Raw genomic sequence first — 21,616 nt, forward strand, 5'->3', positions numbered from 1 at the left:
CCACCATTGCTTGGTGGCTAAGGAGTGGTCAGATGTCGATGTATGACACTTGTTGGAGATTTATTGTATCAATTAACGAATGAACTCATTTGTTATGGTGGTGTGAGTTGATAGAATTATTCTCTCGATTTTGGCTCTGAGCCCTCAATAAATTTTGAGGGAACGATTCTCTCGACTCGGAATTTTGGGTGTAGAATAATGGTACCAACTCACACCATCATAACAAATGAGTTCATTCGTTAGTTGAATCAATAAATCTCCAACAAGTGTCATACATCGACTTCTGACTTCTCCATGGTCACCAAGCTGTGGTGGCCGAGGCAGCTAAGTCATTGGATTGGTTTGTCAAAGGTCTCTGGTTCGATTCCCGTTGTCGACACTTTTGGTTTTTTGTTTGACGGATGAACTTTTTTTGCAAATGAACCTCGAGAGAATAATTCTATCGCCCATCTCGAGCTATGTTCTCTGCGTCCGTGAATTTGAAATGAAAAATTTTGTTCTAAATGAAAAAATGACCCTTCTGGGTCAATGTAGATTCGAAAAGTACATTAAATTTCCCATAAAATGACATGTTCCAAAATTTTTTTACAGTCAAGTAACGAAAAATGGGAGAATTTTTAAAACTTTTTTAGTGTTTTTTTCGATGAAAAATACTTTTTTTTCGGAATTCTGAGTACGCCATCAAATTGGGCGTCTAATTTTATATAAAAGTCCCTTTGACGCCAAATTTCTATCTCATCACCGTTTCAGGCTGCAAATTATTGAAAAACACCTCTTTTTTCGCATGTTCAAAAATGGAAGGGGTTGTACCGCCCATCCGTTACGAGATATCAAAAAACGGACCTCGGATTCGTGATCAGGAACAAAAGTTACCCTTTAGGACAAAGTTTCACGCAAATCGAAGAGGGGTCGGGGCAAATGCTGTGTGAGTTGGCGGAGAATACTTATAATCAAAACTGTTTGCAGTAGTCGGGCACGTACGTGTGTCTTACACGTTCTGACTACAATCCCTTCGCACATACAGCTAATTTCAAGGTGTGTCAAGATAACACCATCAGACCATTTTTTTTTTGCAAAAATTAATTCGAAAAATCAATGAAAAGTTCTCGATCATTTGATATTTTCTATCGAAAATTCGCTGTTTAATGAAGATTATTTTCAAAAAATGTTGCCAGGGATATCTCATGAAATTTATGATCATTTTGCTCACACTACAAAAACATTTTTTTTAGGATGCATTGTTTTGTGAACAATTTGAGCATTTAAAAAACAAATTGCTACTGCTATTAGAAACAATGACGAATTCTCAATCTTTTGGTACCCATATTGCAAAAATATGAAATTTAAGGTATTTTTTCAAAAAAATACCATTTGGTGGTTTACAAAGGTCCTGCACACAATCGTACTCTTTACTCAATTTGGCCCAAAATGCACAAGCACGATGATTACGACAAAAATCTCGATATTTTATCAAAAAAATAAATCCGGATAATTTTTTAAGCCGTGAAACTACAGCTTTTTCCAATGATGGTTTTAGAATCTGATCCAATCTGATCTCAAATACCAACTGAATGGTTTTTGTAATTGAGTTGTCATCTCAACTTTTTCCTTTCCAAGTTATAGGCAGAGATTCCAGTCACTCACCAAAATCTCGACACGTCTCATTTTTGACTCATGAAACCATGGATACCATTTTCAGCAAACCATTTTTAGATTTTTTTTTGTCAGTTGTTGTTTTGGCCCGAGGGCCATGCACCCAAAGTTAAAGAACGTAGGGAAAGTCCTCACGAAAAGAAAAGTTTGGAAAGTGCTATTTTGCGAGAGTATAGTCCTCTCGCGTGTTCATTCGTTCATTGGAACAGTTCATCCTGTTGAGTGGCTTATATGGACAAATGACCGCCACCTAGTCATCGAACCATAGGGACGTGGCGTTACATCGTGCTGCCATCTGGTTTTTCTAAGTGCAAGAGTGGAAAAGTGCTGAGTCATCGTCTAAAAATATACGGCGTCCTATCTCGCCCAGCAAAATGAATTCGATAAAGTAGTCGGTTTCGATGAGAATAAGTGGAAAACGTGGTCTAAAAATTGCGACGCCATCCCCCTATATACTCTTGCACCTCAAAAAACCAGGTGGCAGCACGATGTAACGCCACGTCCCTATGGTGGCCCATACGGCAAAGGCATGGTTCAAAATGCCGAAGGTCTTGGGTTCGAGTCTCGGAACCGGTACTTTTTTTCGATAGATGAACTTTTTTTGAAGATGAACCCATGAGCAAAGTACTCTCGCTAATTTATCCTCTCAGTCCGCACACTGTACAACTTAAAAAAATACCGAATCGTGCACTTTATCCTCTCGTATGCCGATGTCCAGTTCTGGGTGTGAAACCACAATAAAAGCATTCTCCTTTGCTTCAAACTCTCGATTTCATCCCAAATTTTCCCAAAAAAGTATGTCGTGTAAGTATCCGGGGTAGCTTTCGCGGTCTTTCGATTTAAAAGATTGATGCCATTCGCGGAGAAAGAATCTGTTTCCAAAATCACAACCCGTGAAGCAACTCCGAGCTAAAGCCACGCGTGGGTGGATGCTGCCAGAGGAATTGCGAAAATTGATGGAAATTTTGAACCCGACTTCCCAGTTGGCACTCCCCTTAAAGTTGCGACGGCCGGGTGGTGGAGTAGGCTTTGCATGGCAAGCCGATTCCGATAATTGACAAGATTGAGTTGGTAACGTGATTGGAATCGTTTCGACGGGGCTTTGCCTTATTGTTCCATGTTTTTGAGCAAGTTATGCCTTTCGGCAATATGCTTTGCGAGATTGTTTTGTTGGAGCATTTTGAGCAGGCAAAAGAAATTGGCAGTAAATCTCGCCTAAAGGAATATGCAAATTTTTGAAGCACTTTTGCTCCAATCTCCTTAAAATGCTCCAATTATCAACACTGGGGTTGGGATAACTCCCAGATACCCCAGTGTATCATGTAACTGTACTGACTGCCAACCAATGACGAGAAGCATTCTTCGCTGAAAGTGTCACGCGTTGAGAATCGTTTACGGATGCACATGGTTCTTTGTGTCATTGAGCGTGAGCACTTGTCGCAAAGAATTCCCGTCCAATTCAAATCCCGAAATTCAAATCCAATAACAACGTCATTCACATGAGAGTTTTTCCTCCATCTCTTCTGGTCTCACCAAACCGCCACAGTAACATTTATTGGATTTCATTCCAAATGTCTCGTTACGCGTTACGACTTTGTTGCCGCAAAAATGCTAAGTGGCGTAAGCGCCAAATTTCGCATATCGGCTGTCCAAGTGATGCTTTCAAATTTAATTCCACTATGTTGGTAAATGTCACTTACGGCACATTGTACAATCAAGTCAGTTTCCACATAACCCAACCAATCTGGCGCCGCAGTCAGGGGAAAATCCTGGCCGCCGAAATGCTGATCCACATTTTATGCTCTCTCTCTCTGTTGCTTGCAAATGGTAAATGCCAAATGGAAAATGGAAAATTCAATCAACCGTGCAGATCAAAGTGAATGCCACGTGTTCGTTTCCATTATGACAGCCCGCCGGTAATAAGCTCTCGAAAATGGCAACGTTCTGAAGAGGAACCACGTTTTGGGCGGCGCCTCGGTTGTACAGAGGCAAGAATGCATTCCGTACAGATGTGCCCGCGAACACAGCGTATTTGTAAGACGTTAAACGAAAAATGGCGAATAAAGGCTGCCAAGAAGTCAATCAAACGCAAAAAGTAATTTCGTGTTGATGTGTTGGCGCGCAGCTGCACAAGTCAGAGTGTGGGGGGTTTGGAAGTGTTTCAGATTAGACATTGTCGCGATAAGAAGCTTGGCATTGGGTTGGAAAAAAATCCACCTCTCATAATTTAAAGAAACTAACCGTGCCGTAACCATATTGAACTGCTTCCCGAGAGCAGAAACTTTTCCCGCAACTTTGAAGCAAAGTTGGCTCTTTATTTCCCAAAAACTTCCAACTCAGCCGCAAACATAAACATCACGGCCAGAGTCAAAAGTGCTCCGCTTGCACAAAAACAAAAAGAAAAATTTGCAGACTTTTCCGGCGGGTTATTATTGTTTTCCCGAAAAAAAAACTCAACGCAGCAAACGAGTACTAAACGAGTTCCACAGAAATGTAATAACATGTTTTGCTAGGTGACTTCCGTTTGTTTTTTTTTTTTTGTTGATTCGAAAAAAAAGATAGATGCGGAAAATCCCCGTTTGGGAACTGACTTTCCGTCCGGCACCAGAAGTGATGACATTGTTTTTCACACGCTTGTCATATGAGTTACTTTCAAAAGCTCCATACATGAACCTCTACACAGAAAAAAAAAGTTGAATTTTGGAATGTTGAAAATTTTATTTGTGTAATATTACATAAAAAATGTGTAAAAATGTGAACCTGATGAATCAAAAACTGATGAAAATTCATCATTTTCTGGGGTAAAATTTATCATTTATTCTGCCACAAAATCTGTCACCATTTCCTGATGAATATTACCATCATTTTTTTTCTGTGATAGTCAAACCTTCCACAGTGCAGTGGACTTGTTTTGTAACAAAATGCTCGCTAAAAACATTGTTAGCTATCTCAGGTATTGACATGGAGTTCCGAGATCTTCAAAATAGTGTTTAAAGTTGTTATACGACCTTTTCAAATATCAAACAAATCAACTTTTATGTGCGCCCAGAGAGCTAAAATCGGTTGAAAAGACGCGAAGTTATGATTTTTTGAAAAATGTGGTTTTCGCGAAAATCGACGAAAATGTAAATTTTTGGACCACCCTAATACGGCGTTGGTCACCCTTAAGGTCGACCACAAAATATCGGTCTAATAGGGGGATGGCGGCTCTCTAGCAGCCCTGGAGCATGTTGACAGCTCCCATACAAACTGAGCGTACCCCTTTTTGTGGGCACAGTGGGCCTAAGATGGCGGCCTTTGATATTATCTAGCCAAACATCTGAAAATGGCAAATAGTTTAAGAGCGAGTTTTTCACCAATGTGTAACAGGTCGTATCGAGGTGCTCCGATTCGGATGAAACTTTCAGCGTTTGTTTTTCTATACATGAGATGAACTCATGCCAAATATGAGCCCTCTACGACAAAGGGAAGTGGGGTAAAACGGGCTTTGAAGTTTGAGATCGAAAAAACATAAAAAATCTTAAAATTGCTCGCATTTCCTTAAAACTTCATCAATTCCAAATCTCTTAGATGCATTCGAAAGGTCTTTTAAAGCACTTCAAAATGTGCCATAGACATCCAGGATTGGTTTAACATTTTCTCTTAGCTTTTGCAAATTACTGTAAAAAATTGATTTTTTTAGACCTCTTATATCTTTTTGCAACAGTCTCCAACACCCATACTCCCATAGGTCAAAAGATAGGTAATTTCATGGACTATAAGCCTATGGTATTAACTTTTTGGCCAATCGCAGTTTTTCTCATAGTTTTTTGCTTTTTCTATAACAAACATTTTACAACGTTGGTGTTTGCCCTGTAGGCCACCCTAGCGGCACTTTTTGGAATCAATTTTGTCACATTCGGAATCCTCGGACAATTTCACGTAAGTTAGATGTATTGGAGTTGTAAATTTGATTGTAAAAATTGCCATTCAGAATGAATTAAAATATGTTTTAACAATTTGTTGGATTAAGGGTAAAACAGGTTTTCGCCTACTTGATACAGCTTTTGACGTATTGATTACAGGGTAAATAAGATCTTTTTCTTTTTGCATAAATGTTTTATTTAATTATTTTTTAAATCAAAATTACGACTTCAATACTTCTAACTTACGTGAAATTGTCCGAGGATTCCGAATATGACCAAATTGAAACCAAAAAGTGCCGTCTTCTTGGCCTACAGGGCAAACACCAACGTTGTAAAATGTTTGTTCTAGAAAAAGCAAAAAACTATGAGAAAAACTGCGATTGGCCAAAAAGTTAATACCATAGGCTTATAATCCATGAAATTACCTATCTTTTGACCAATGGGAGTATGGGTGTTGGATGCTGTTGCAAAAAGATATTAAGGTTTTAAGAAAATCAATTTTTGACACTAATTTGCAAAAGTTAAACCAAACCTGGATGTCTATGGCACATTTTGAAGTGCTTCAAAAGACCTTTCGAATGCATCTAAGAGAGTTGGAATTGATGAAGCTTTACGGAAATGCGAGCAATTTTAAGATTTTTTATGTTTTTTTCGACCTCAAACTTCAAAGCCCGTTTTACCCCACTTCCCTTTGTCGTAGAGGGCTCATATTTGGCATGAGTTCATCTCATGTATAGAAAAACAAACGCTGAAAGTTTCATCCGAATCGGAGCACCTCGATACGACCTCTAGAACAAACCGAGCAATATTTACAAATACTGCCTCTTAAATTTATATAGTTTTAGCCTTGTTTCGGTTTAAAACGACAAAATAAGCATTCAGGAATCATTTTCTTGAAAAACTTGTTTAGAGATACGCCATATTAAAATATAAGTCTTGAACAGTTGGAAAGAGCGTACCGCGAAAGCCGTCACGAAAAAAAAATTCCGTGCAAATTTTGAGTTGCGTATTTAATGGTCGGAATCCAACGAGGCCCACTTGCCATCTGTCGGTGGATACGCGCAACTCACGAAAACTGTCATGTTAGGGGACGGCTGCTTTCTAGTCCCTTTAGGGACGTGGCGTTACATCGTGCTGCCATCTGGTTTTTTTAAGTGCAAGAGTGGAAAAGTGCTGAGTCATCGACTAAAAATAGACGTCGTCCTATCTTGCCCAGCAAAATTAAGTCGATAAAGTAGTCGGTTTCGATGGAGAAAAAGTGGAAAACGTGGTCTAAAAAAAGCGACGCCATCCCCCTATTATCTCGGCCAAAGAAGAATAGGAGGACGGCGTTGCTTTAGCCCTTTAAAACTTACAAGCCTCATTTTGATGACCAATCCAAAGGACGGAGTTTCGAACCCATGTATGTATTTTATTCTTTTAAGAATTTAATAAGTCCTGGAAATTCTGATTGGGAGCAAATGGGAAATGAACCCAGGACCATTCGCTTACAAAGCGTACATCGTAATCATTCAGCCACGACTACTCCTCTGTTTGAAGGAATATACAAATTATTAGGTCAAATTTCGTAATTTGACTATGAGCTCAAAATTATTATTTTTTATTTTCAAATTATTATTTTGAATTTTGAGCAGACAGATATAAATTTTGTGTCATTTCATAAAACACTGGCTGATAAAGTCCTGATTGAGTTATTCTCTACTACATCGACCGATTCAAACTTTTTTGTTGCATTTTTTAATTTGGCTACATAATTATTCAAAAATCTGTAATTTTTGTAGAAATTTTCTAAAATATTTGGTGTTTTCGGCAAAGTTGTATGTATTAATAACGACTTTTCAGAAAAATTAGGTACTTGAAAAAAAAATTATTTCTAAATTATCTTTTTTATTAATAGTTAATTTCCCAATTTTTTTTGATTATTGAAATTTGTCGGAGAAAGAAAGAAGAAAACGAGAAAAACCCCAACTTTTGAGCCACAGAAAAGAAGCATGGACGAAAATTCTGCCGCCGAGTTATGATTTTTTGAAAACATCGTTGTTTTTTTTGTGAAAAAAAAAATACTGAAAATTTAGTCGACTTTTTTTCTTTAATGTAACCAAACTAAAGCCCCTTGAAGCTTAAAATTTCAACCCGCAGAAAGAACTGCGAAAAAGGTTCTGAGTTCTGTTCTGAGAAGTTCTGAACAAATAACTGTGGGGCTGTTTGCAGACATGATTTTTTCACTCGAAATTCACGGTGCTGAACGGAATTTCTCCATGATCCATTCGGTCCAGTTTGGGGTTCTGTAAGACCCTCTTGATAATTATAAAGTTTGATTCAATCCTTTAATAGTTTTGCTAAAACAACACTAGTGTGAAGAAATTGGTGTGAGCACACACTTAATTTTATTTAAAATAAGTTTTCAGGGAATTAAAATATACATTTTCATATATAATCAAAACAAATTTGAAGACATTTGGTTGCAGCATTGCCGAGTAGCATTATTTGAAGTTAGCAGTTTCAAAAAACGGGTGCCACGATATCTTAACACTGCCTTGACCAAATCGACTCAAAATTGTGGCGAAGACTCGTTAAACCGGTGACGAAGGCCGATTTTCATAAAACTTATTTGAAAAAAGATATTTTTTTAAGTTTTTCAAATAAAAAATCGTCAGTTTTTCATTTTTGTATTTAAAAAACAAGCAAATTTTCAAAATCGGGCTTCATCATACACACGGGATATGTCTTGAGAGTCTTAATCCAAATTTTAGCCAATTTGGTCCATCCCATCTCGAGATATCGTGGCACCCGTAAATCAACTCGGTGTTTCGAGAAAAAACCCTTAGAAGGTTTGACAGTCCGCTTTGCACACGGCAAAATGTTGCCTTAAAATCGTCTCTAACTCAGTTTAATCATGTAATATCTTCATGAAACTTTCAGGAGTGATTGAAAATCATCTTTTTAGTGGATTCAATAATTTTTCTAACCCCTTAAAAATACTCCCAAACGATATCTCAAAAACCCTTGCAAATTTGCTTGATTTACGGGTATGTGTCTCCCTGAGTATGCAAAATTGGTTTTGAATCAGTCTTTCCAAGGACTTGGGAAAAATACGCTTTTCCATAGAATTGAAGCCACGATGTGCACATCTTACAATCAAAACAGAGCTTGCTGATGTGTGCAAACGTGATGGCGCCGGCTCTTTCTCCCTTCCCACTGTGTAACCGATATTTCTAGGACACGTCTCCGTGCTCCGGATCTGGCCAACCGACAGTCGTGGTAGCTTCACCGACCGTCCCTGCCAGAGGAGCGAATAGAAATGGGAGGAAATCTGGTGGTGTGAATCGCATTACTCGAATTTCAAAAGCTTGTTTTTCCGGTTTCCTCTTAGCGAACCCCCTGTGCTACTTGGCGGAGGGGAATACAATAAGCTGCATTTTCCATTCTGCACCGTGCGGTGCATCCCATTCGGATGGTGTGGTTTCCCAGAAGAAGGAGAGGGTAGTGAGTTGGAATTACCGGGTACGATTGTGTTAACAAGATGTTTGCTCCTGCAACCACACCGCAGCACCGTCCTCGTGTGTGTGTGTGTCACAATGTGGGTTTGCCAATTGTGGTAAGTCGAAAGCCGGAATCGGAGCGAGGCGACAATCTGCCCGGATTGTGTGGCACTCACCTGTGAAAGTACATTGACGCTTCGAATTCCCGGAACGGCTCCCCCTCGAGGAATGTTCGGACGGCCTGCACGGATGCCTCAAACAGCTCCTTGCTGCTACCTGAACGAAAAAGGAAGACCTAGTTATCATCCACCCAAAAACCCCCCAAAATGCACCCAAAAACTTACCCAACAGTTTACTCCGCACCTGCGCCACGATGTCATCGTTCAGCACGTCCAGCACAAAGTCATCGTCGTCCGGGTTCCGAATGGCCGTCGCCGAGTTGCTAACCTTCCCAGTGGCGTTCTGATTAGCTCCCGCCGAGCTGCCGTTGTTCTTGACGGTTTTGTCCTTGTCCTTGCCCTGGCCCTGCCCCTGCTCGTGGTGGTCATCGTGGTTGCTGAGCTTGGTCTTGGTGTCCGCCCCGATGCCACTGTCATCGTCGCACTTTCCGTCGTCCCCGTCACCACCCCCGCCGCCGCTGTCCTCGGTGGCTTGGCCCTCCGTCGTGCACAGGCCCAGGTACCGCTTGGCCAGATCGTACACCAGGTCGCCGCGGTTCTCGTCCGACGCGATCTCATACCTACAAAAAACAAAAACAACAAAAGATTTCGTTTTAAAATTCATTACCAAATATAACTAGTATCATCGAATTTAGGATCTCAAACACGCCGCAGTTGCTGCTCCGTTATTGACCGGAAAGATATGATCTTAAGATTCAATCACAATTTTTCAGAAATTCTCCGTCGGCGTGCCTTCCGATCAGCGATGATGTAGGTAGGACTTCATGTATCAAAACGATGTCTGCAATATCATAAACCCTAACAAATATTCGTCGGCGTGCCTTCAGATCAACGGTGATATAGGGAGGACAATACAAGTTGCTTGTCTCAACCAAAATCTGGCTCATTTCTATCGAATACTATATACATTAGAAAAAGTAAAAACCGCGTGGTCACGCTGCTTGAGATCGACTCTACACTGAAATAAAAAAAAAGTACAAAATTCCTTTATTCTAGGAATTTTGCCCCCTTTCCTTATTAAGTAATTTGGCTTCCTTCTTTGAAAGAAGTTATCAAATTCCTAAATTTGACAGCATGCTTTGCCAGCCTGAATTGACTAGTGGCGCCAACTTCATTTGGTTTATTGAACTGCAGATAAGCTCGAAAAGCTCATTTATCAGAAAAGCTTCAGTTAGAAGCGACATCTGGTGGCGGAATCATTTAATGACTGAAAGCTCGTAGAGCGACACCTGGTGACAATAAACGAAAAATTTGAACTATTTTGTATTTTTTTTACCATAATAAAAAAACAGCAAAAAAAACTACTTTTATTCATCAATTTACAGTAAATACAATTCAATAAAAATTAAAACATTTCGATGATGTTCACAGTTAAATATTCCGCCCGTAGGCACTCGCATTCTTCATCCGGAATCTGCCATTAAGCAAAAACGTTCCTCGGTTTCTGTCCGGTCCGGTCGAGTGGCCGTTTCCGGTCTCAAGGTGAATCTGGCCACCAATCTGACGAAAAGGAAATGCGCTCTAAAAAGAAAAATAGAAACTGTTATACTTTTTCTAAAGCGTTTCTCACGTTTAACTTACTCTCCGTAAAAGCGGTTCCATGGCCATTTTCCCGGTTTGCGACTGGCGGATCTTGAATTCCGTGACTTCGACTTGAAGGGAATCCTGACCAGGATACCTGGATGATAAAACACCTTCGGTCATTGTTGTCACCAGAACCGACTCAAGTTCTGAGCAATCCGCGGAACCGGTGCACACCGCGCATTCTGGGTTGGTTGGGTGGTTCCCATTTAGCGGACGTTGGTAAGCCATGAGATGTTCAAATCCGGCATTCAATTTCGGAACTGGAAAAAATGAACATAACCTCAATGTTGGAAAAAATCCGCAACAAAACAAAATGTACTTACCATACCCAAACAAAAACTTCAACAAAATCGTGTGGGGAACCGACGGATTAAACCCTGGTTCCGGCACGCACCTGGTTCTGGTTGTTTTCCGAGGACCTGCTTGGGCAACTTTGCTCGTGACCGCGGCGAAGAAATTTTCATGGCACACTTTGGAGTCGTTGAAAGGTCGCTTTTGTTTAGCAGAGCTTTAACCCTCATGAGTCCACGGAATTAAAAAAAATAACCCTTGCTATATCAAGCTCTTTGAAAACCATAATTTTTTAAAATAATCAGAACCATTATTACATTTTTTATGAGCAAATTCTTATCCTCACTTGCATCTAAACAAGAATACAAATTGTTGTGTTGAAGTTTTCAGTTAATACAGCTGAATCACATCACAGAGTAAGAGGTAAGAGTACTCTGTGGTTTAACTCTGTAATTTCTTTATCGAAAGGTTACTTTCTTAGCGTAAACACAGCCCCAGTCACGACGTTCTAGCAGGATTCTAGCAGAGTTCTCACAGAACTGGATATTCTTACAGCATTCTAGCAAAAATGTTCAACCGTTCTAGCAGGATTCTGGCAGAACCAGCTCTGCTAGAATATTTCGTGACTGGGGCAATACAAATACAAAAATACAAAAATACAAAAATACAAAAATAAAAAAATACAAAAATACAAAAATACAAAAATACAAAAATACAAAAATACAAAAATACAAAAATACAAAAATACAAAAATACAAAAATACAAAAATACAAAAATACAAAAATACAAAAATACAAAAATACAAAAATACAAAAATACAAAAATACAAAAATACAAAAATACAAAAATACAAAAATACAAAAATACAAAAATACAAAAATACAAAAATACAAAAATACAAAAATACAAAAATACAAAAATACAAAAATACAAAAATACAAAAATACAAAAATACAAAAATACAAAAATACAAAAATACAAAAATACAAAAATACAAAAATACAAAAATACAAAAATACAAAAATACAAAAATACAAAAATACAAAAATACAAAAATACAAAATTCAAAAATTAAAAATATTTAAAATATTTAAAATATTTAAAATATTTAAAATATTTAAAATATTTAAAATATTTAAAATATTTAAAATATTTAAAATATTTAAAATATTTAAAATATTTAAAATATTTAAAATATTTAAAATATTTAAAATATTTAAAATATTTAAAATATTTAAAATATTTAAAATATTTAAAATATTTAAAATATTTAAAATATTTAAAATATTTAAAATATTTAAAATATTTAAAATATTTAAAATATTTAAAATATTTAAAATATTTAAAATATTTAAAATATTTAAAATATTTAAAATATTTAAAATATTTAAAATATTTAAAATATTTAAAATATTTAAAATATTTAAAATATTTAAAATATTTAAAATATTTAAAATATTTAAAATATTTAAAATATTTAAAATATTTAAAATATTTAAAATATTTAAAATATTTAAAATATTTAAAATATTTAAAATATTTAAAATATTTAAAATATTTAAAATATTTAAAATATTTAAAATATTTAAAATATTTAAAATATTTAAAGTATTTAAAATATTTAAAATATTTAAAATATTTAAAATATTTAAAATATATAAAATATTTAAAATATTTAAAATATTTAAAATATTTAAAATATTTAAAATATTTAAAATATTTAAAAAATTTAAAAAATTTAAAATATTTAAAATATTTAAAATATCTAAAATATTTAAAGTATTTAAAGTATTTAAAATATTTTAAATATTTTAAATATTTAAAATATTTAAAATATTTAAAATATTTAAAATATTTAAAATATTTCAAAATATTTAAAATATTTTAAAATACTTTAAAATACTTTAAAATACTTTAAAATAATTTAAAATACTTTAAAATACTTAAAAAATACTTTAAAATACTTTAAAAAACTTTAAAATACGTTAAAATACTTTAAAATACTTTAAAATACGTTTAAATACTTCAAAATACTTTAAAATACTTGAAATACTATAAATACTTTAAAATACGTTAAAATACTTTAAAATACTTTAAAATACTTTAAAATACTTTAAAATACTTAAGAATACGTTAAAATACTTTAAAATACTTTAAAATACTTTGAATACCTTAATACTGTAAACACTTTAAATACTGTAAACACTTTAAATACATTAAATACTTTAAATACATTAAATACTTTGAATACTTTAAATACTTGAAATACTTTAAATACTATAAATACTTTAAATACTTTAAATACTTAATCTAATCTAATCTAATCAGACCCTAGCGCAGCCAATCTTTCGAAGGGATCCTGGAGAGTGCCTTAGGTTAGATGACGCCTAGCACTCTTCTTGTCATTTATTAACATTTGTAGTGCGCCATTGCATTGAAATGCATTGAAACATCACAAGCGTTAAAGCGGCCAGGCCTACTGCGTAAAGCCGTATCGCAGAGATGACTCGTAATTGGGTTGAGTTTGAGCACTGAGTGTTCGAACAACAACACAATTCTGAATCGACAGGGAGGAAGAAGCGTGGGGACACACCACCATACGCTCCGAGATTTTGGTTGTATTCGTTGGGAGCACCATGCTAAGAAGGTTTGGTACTCCGGGACCCTCTGGGATGGGACATTGTATTTCCACGAATGCCCTGGACACTATTTGCCGTGGTTAAAGCGCCACAACTCGCTCTCTGTAACAGTATTCCTAATTCCAGTCCAAGCTTACCAAGTCGTCATGGCCTAGTGGTTAGCATTTTTGCTTACCAATCCAAAGGACGGGGGATCGAACCCCGCCTCGAGCGACTTTGATTTTTCGTTCATATTCATCATTTCAAATTCATGTGTTCTTAACTTTCTCGTTGGGAGCAGATGGGCATCGAACCCAGAACCATTCGCTTACAAAGCGAACACCGTAACCAGTCAGCCACGGCCGCTTCTTTAAATACTTTAAATACTTAAATACTTAAATACTTAAATACTTAAATACTTAAATACTTTAAATACTTTAAATACTTTAAATACTTTAAATACTTTAAATACTTTAAATACTTTAAATACTTTAAATGCTTTAAATACTTTAAATACTTTAAATGCTTTAAATACTTTAAATACTTAAAATACTTTAAATTCTTCAAATACTTAAAATACTTAAAATACTTTAAATACTTTAAATACTTTAAATTCTTTAAATACTTTAAATACTTTAAATACTTTAAATACTTTAAATACTTTAAATACTTTAAATACTTCAAATACTTTAAAAACTTTAAATACTTTAAATACTTTAAATACTTTAAATACTTTAAATACTTTAAATACTTAAATACTTAAATACTTTAAATGCTTTAAATACTTTAAATACTTTAAATACTTTAAATACTTTAAATACTTTAAATACTTTAAATACTTTAAATACTTAAAATACTTTAACTTCTTCAAATACTTAAAATACTTTAAATACTTTAAATACTTTAAATACTTTAAATACATAAATACTTTAAATGCTTAAAATACTTTAAATACTTTAAATACTTTAAATACATAAATACTTTAAATACATAAATACTTGAACTACATAAATATTTTAAATACTTTAAATACTTTAAATACTTTAAATACTTTAAATACTTTAAATACTTAAATACTTTAAATACTTTAAATACTTTAAATACTTTAAATACTCTAAATACTTTAAATACTTTAAATACTTTAAATACTTTAAATACTTTAAATTCTGTAAATACTTTAAATACTTTAAATACTTTAAATACTTAAAATACTTCAAATACTTAAAATGCTTTAAATACTTTAAATACTTTAAATACATAAATACTTTAAATGCTTAAAATACTTTAAATACTTTAAATACATAATTACTTTAAATACATAAATACTTGAACTACATAAATACTTTAAATACTTTAAATACTTTAAATACTTTAAATACTTTAAATACTTTAAATACTTTAAATACTTTAAATACTTAAATACTTTAAATACTTTAAATACTTTAAATACTTTAAATACTTTAAATACTTTAAATACTTTAAATACTTTAAATACTTTAAATACTTTAAATACTTTAAATACTTTAAATACTTTAAATACTTAAAAAACTTTAAATTCTTCAAATACTTAAAATACTTTAAATACTTTAAATTCTTTAAATTCTTTAAATACTTTAAATACTTTACATACTTTAAATACTTTAAATACTTTAAATACTTCAAATACTTTAAATACTTTAAATACTTTAAATACTTCAAATACTTTAAATACTTTAAATACTTAAATGCTTAAATACTTTAAATGCTTTAAATACTTTAAATACTTTAAATACTTTAAATACTTAAAATACTTTAAATACTTTAAATACTTTAAATACTTTAAATACTTAAAATACTTTAACTTCTTCAAATACTTAAAATACTTTAAATACTTTAAATACTTTAAATACATAAATACTTTAAATGCTTAAAATACTTTAAATACTTTAAATACTTTAAATACATAAATACTTTAAATACATAAATACTTGAACTGCATAAATACTTTAAATACTTTAAATACTTTAAATACTTTAAATACTTTAAATACTTTAAATACTTAAATACTTTAAATACTTTAAATACTTTAAATACTTTAAATACTCTAAATACTTTAAATACTTTAAATACTTTAAATACTTTAAATACTTTAAATTCTGTAAATACTTTAAAAACTTTAAATACTTTAAATACTTTAAATACTTTCAATACTTTAAATACTTTAAATGCTTTAAATACTTTAAATACTTTAAATACTTTAAATACATAAATACTTTAAATACTTTAAATACTTTAAATACTTTAAATACTTTAAATACTTTAAATACTTTAAATACTTTAAATACTTTAAATACTTTAAATACTTTAAATACTTTAAATACTTTAAATACTTTAAATACTTTAAATACTTTAAATACTTTAAATACTTTAAATACTTTAAATACTTTAAATACTTTAAATACTTAAAATACTTTAACTTCTTCAAATACTTAAAATACTTTAAATACTTTAAATACTTTAAATACATAAATACTTTAAATGCTTAAAATACTTTAAATACTTTAAATACTTTATATACATAAATACTTTAAATACATAAATACTTGAACTACATAAATACTTTAAATACTTTAAATACTTTAAATACTTTAAATACTTTAAATACTTAAATACTTTAAATACTTTAAATACTTTAAATACTTTAAATACTTTAAATACTCTAAATACTTTAAATACTTTAAATACTTTAAATACTTTTAATACTTTAAATACTTTAAATTCTGTAAATACTTTAAATACTTTAAATACTTTAAATACTTTAAATACTTTAAATACTTTAAATACTTTAAATAATTTAAATACTTTCAATACTTTAAATACTTAAAATGCTTTAAATACTTTAAATACTTTAAATACTTTAAATACTTTAAATACATAAATACTTTAAATACTTTAAATACTTTAAATACTTTAAATACTTTAAATACTTTAAATACTTTAAATACTTTAAATAATTTAAATACTTTAAATACTCTAAATACTTTAAATACTTTAAATACTTTAAATACTTTAAATACTTTAAATACTTTAAATACTTTAAATACTTAAAATACTTTAAATTCTTCAAATACTTAAAATACTTTAAATACTTTAAATACTTTAAATACTTTAAATACTTTAAATACTTTTAATACTTTTAATACTTTTAATACTTTAAATACTTTAAATACTTTAAATACTTTATATACTTTAAATACTACAAATACTTTTAATACTTTTAATACTTATAATACTATTAATACTTTAAATATTTCAAATACTTTAAATATTTTAAATACTTTTAATAATTTTTATACTTTTTATGCTTTTGATACTTTTTATACTTTTCATACTTTTCATACTTTTTATACTTTTTATACTTTTTATACTTTTTATACTTTTTATGCATTTAATACTTTTTATACGTTTTTATAATTTTTTTACTTCTAATACTTTGATATTTTATTTTTTTATTTGAGCGAATTGTTAATTATCATTATCTGAAAATATTTGTAAATGAAAAAGTTTTATTCTAGCTTTTATGTGGATCGATCATCAGAATCCTGTCGAAACAAGTCAAGCTTGATCAGCTTCTCTCGAGAACAAAAGAAAGAGGAAAGTTCAGGCTGTTAAGCTCTGAAGAATAATTCCGAGTTTCAATATCAGATGGCGCAGTTGCGCAAGAGAAGCTTTGCTGTCAGTTTAAGCTCATTTTTCCAAAGAAGTATCAGAATTCCTAAATTGGGCCAGCAAATTTAGGAATTGGGTGACTTCTCTGGCAGAAGTTGGCAAATTCCTAAATTTTAGGAATTGGATTACTTCTTTTTATTTTCAGTGTAATCACTTAAAAAAAAAACGCAAAACACGATTAATTCTGCAAACAAACCGTGTGGATTCGCTGCTCTCAATCGACCGAAGCAGGAACGTAATTTTTGTTAATCACTCAATAAAATGGACTTTGAAAACAGGATTAATCCTGCAATTCAACCACGTGGCAAAGCTTTGTGAATGATCTTGCGCTTCCATCAATTTTTTTGAGCATGAGCATGAGCATGAGAGATCACCCATGGTTGCCCCTCCGTTGCTGAACAGAACCGTAATATCCTTTCAGCACTACTGATTATAGGCTTCGACGATCTAGTGGTGTTTTCCTTATCAACAGCATGTATGAATGCGCTGAAAAGATAAAATACCATGATTGCTAAAGCTAGATCAGTTGCGAATAGGTAACAGCCATTGGCCACTAACGGCGCCCGCCATGTCAGTTTGTAGATCTTAAGGGACGGGAATGTTAGTTAGCGCAGGTTGCTACTAGGGCAGCTGATTTACTCTGTGCTTACACCCCCACAAGCGCCAGGAACCTGAAAATTTGTTAGTAGGATAGGGTGTTTGGTCAGGATTCATCATAGAAGATGATGATGCGACCCAAAATCATAGTGTTTGTTGAAATGTATTATGTTTTAATCTCAAGGCAAGCAATCGGATGCTGCGGATGAGTCATTTCCCGTTTATCGGCTGTTAACTTTTAGTTGAAATGGATTTATTTTAGACAGCCGGCTGTGGAAAGATAGAACCAAAATTATTTGTAATTAAATGATGAAGGATTTAACAGTCTGACTTTTTAATTGAGATGTTTTTACGAGTTTTACATGATTCATGTTTAGTGGGGTACTGATTAACGAAGCGAACGACGAGTTACGATGTTAATCGAGCTGAAATGGTATGATAAGGTTTTGTTGTCATTGCACACCGACGACGAACGCGAAAAAACCCTGCGACCCGACCGAAAGGCATCGCAAATCAGACTGGCTCAATTGTCATCGATGACAACCAGAGCCAGCCGCACCTTTACACACATACACGCACGCGAAAAAAAAAAACGAAAAACACACCGACGACGAACGCGAAAAAAAAACACGACCCGACTTGCGTTTCCATCAATTTTTTTGATAAAAAAAAAACTAAAATTCTAAAAATATATAATCTCTAAGTAAAATAATTACTGAAAATTCAGTTCAAAAGTTAGTAAGTGCTTTTAAATTCTATGTTTTTCAATTTAAAAATTTGTCGGTATTTTTTCCTTTATTCATTGTTAATACCACGAACGAGCTTTTAAAACAAATTTGATATTGACCTACTCATTCCATCTATTTGCTTTTGGCTTGGACATCAATTCTATTTTGTAAAACAAATATTTCATCGAACAGAAATCATCGGAAAAAAATAAACATCAACTGTTATTAATGTTAAAATTTGAGTAGTTTAAAATATATGTTTAAATAAAGCGACATTCGACAAGAAAGCTTTGTTCAGATATGTATGAAATTTTAAATGTTTTTTTTTTATTTTTCAATGAAGTTGAAAAGCATCAAGCTTTATTGCTTCCTCCCTTCTAAAACATGGTTCAACTCATTCAAAGTAATCTCAGCCAATCAGCAGAGCATTCGCTTGAACGAACGCCGCATAATCACTCAGGTGAAAAGTGGCAAAACTTTTGTTTTTAATCACATTTCATCAGGTTTTTTTTTGTCTTGCGTTCGTTCCTTCCAATTAAACCTTTTCGGCACCCCCATCGTCGTCGTCGAGGGACTGGGAATTCTGGGTTCTCGGTCGACCGGAAAACGGACGGAAACCGTCGTCGTCGGGCAATTGTGCGGAGCGGCAGAAAAAAAAAAACTTTCACCAACTCAAACAAAAGAGCGAAAAGAGTTGAAATAATTTCCTCTAGTGGCGCACCCGGGTTTCTGTGGGTGTAATCAAGGCAAACACTTTGCTTGGCACATGGAAGTAAAAAATACTGTGGCACTCGTTATGGACGACCCCTTGTTAGTGATATGTGCGAATAATGCGCTGCTTTTCTCGTGCACACTCAAATTACACTCACACACACGGGAAACAAAGAAATGGAGCCGAGACCAGCACCGCCAGGAAGTGCCATAAATTTTCATTTATGACTTTTGGCACCAGAGTGTTCCGGGAAGCCGGAAATGTGGAACGCTCTCGTCTCGGTCTGCCGTTGCCAAGATCATTTCTCAAGTTTGGGAAATGCATTGGCCTCTATTGTTCTGGCCGTAGAGGAGTGGGTGGCACAACACTGTCCTCGTATGTTGGTCAGTGATATTGATGTATGGTCTAAATTGGGGTGGCTGGCTATGCAAATAATCGCAAATCCTTTGATTCGTTATAAATCTGTCATCCTTATCCATCGAACAAATTTTAAAGTTTTTGTTTTGGGCTTCAATTGATGTTTGAAATTTCTGTTCTTTGAATCGAAAACTGTTTTTTGTGATTTTAAACAAAATTTTCTCGATAAATTAGTTTGTTTACGAAAATAGAAGTGACCGATCCTTGGCACTTGTTTACCAAGCAGTATTTTTTTATGTTGAACTTTAGATGGATCTGATAATTTTTTCATGTTTTCTAACTATTTGAACCACGCAAAAATCATATTTTCACACCAAAGTTTCTTTTCTAAACACATATGTGAGCAGAAGTCGTAAAATGTATAAATATTGGAAATTTTAAAATTGTGACCACATTTTTTTAAAAATAGCTCAAATAAATGGTTGGATTGCAAATATTTAATCATTCTAAATGGAATTTTATAGTAAAATTAGCCCCTTTATTGATAAAAGCAGATTCTGCAAGTATAAAATTATTCAGGACTTCTGAAAAGGGGGAATATGTTTGATTGATTCTAATTACTGATGTTGATGATAGAACAAAATATGGCCCAGTATCGATATTTTTTTTTTTGAATTCCGGTAGGGGAGTTTGGGGTAATATGGACAGTGGGGGTAATTTGGACACCCCTTTAAAAATCACGTTTTCTTCGGATATAAAGTGAAAACGGCAGTTTAAGTGATAAGGCTAGAACTAGTAATGGCCTAGGAGTATGGACAAACCAAAAAAGTTGGAATAGGTTAAGTAGTTTTGGTATAATATGTAAAAGTTTCCAAAGGCCGGTTGGCACTGCCTTAAATTCTAATATTTGAAGGTTAGGAAATAAGGTTTTGCAGGAGTTATATGGCAAAAAAGTGGACATTTTTTGTTTTAAGGGGGATGCTTGGACGATGCCTGAGATATGTACGTATAAAAATTGTGCATTTAATCCATTTTTATCATCAATAATCGCAATTTATGATAGAATATGCTATGGGGGTAATTTGGACATGGCTTGTGGGGTAATTTGGACATACCTGAAAGTCTACCTGTCAGGCAACAAAAAAGTAACTTTCATGGTTGGATGAGTTTTTAATGGGATTTAGATAAATTTAGAGGGATTTAATATGTCAAAACAATCCTAAATGAATGTGAGCAATGAGAACTTTCGCAAAACCCCTATTTTTAATTTAGATAAATTTATTCCAATATTCGAATAGATGAAAATCTGATTACTGTACATTTGATTGCTTTTAATTAATTTCTTTGACATTTCTATGCTGGTTTACAATAATATTTAAATTTGAAGGGCTACAGAATGTAAAATTTAAAAAAAAATATTTTCAGGCTAATAAATTCTATATAAAGATTGTTTTATATAAACATAAACGATACCTTAATCACTAAAAACAAGTATAGTGTGCCTGATCCAGAATCAATGTTTAAATCATTTCAGTATTAATGATTAAATTATGTATACTACACTGAACTATTTGTTATCTTCCTATTGAATTATAGTTCTATCACAAAATCATTATTTAAACCTTTGATGAAATATTGTGAGCAACACTTCAAAATATAAAGCAATTACAAAACCAGGTTGAAGGATAAAAAACATGCTCAAAAAATCAAATGTTAAACTTATTCTTCAACATGTGTCCAAATTACCCCACAAAAGGTGTTCATATTACCCCACAAGGTATGTCCATATTACCCCACAAGG

At 32.8% G+C, this 21,616-nt stretch overlaps 1 protein-coding gene across 3 annotated transcripts in view; it reads right to left on the reverse strand.

Annotated features, from left to right (window-relative positions):
• The window catches only part of LOC119771181 (G protein-coupled receptor kinase 2), a 247,879-nt gene that overhangs the window by 52,233 nt on the left and 174,030 nt on the right, over positions 1 to 21,616 (reverse strand). For all 3 annotated transcript variants that reach the window (XM_038266730.1, XM_038266728.1, XM_038266731.1), the window contains exons 6-7: positions 9,385 to 9,779; positions 9,217 to 9,316 (exon numbers count right to left, since the gene is read on the reverse strand). In XM_038266730.1, coding sequence (XP_038122658.1) covers positions 9,217 to 9,316; positions 9,385 to 9,779 — 495 coding nt within the window. The remainder of the gene's footprint in view (positions 1 to 9,216; positions 9,317 to 9,384; positions 9,780 to 21,616) is intronic.

The sequence above is a fragment of the Culex quinquefasciatus genome, chromosome 1, assembly GCF_015732765.1.
Source record: "Culex quinquefasciatus strain JHB chromosome 1, VPISU_Cqui_1.0_pri_paternal, whole genome shotgun sequence".
Classification (NCBI taxonomy): Eukaryota; Metazoa; Arthropoda; class Insecta; order Diptera; family Culicidae; genus Culex; species Culex quinquefasciatus.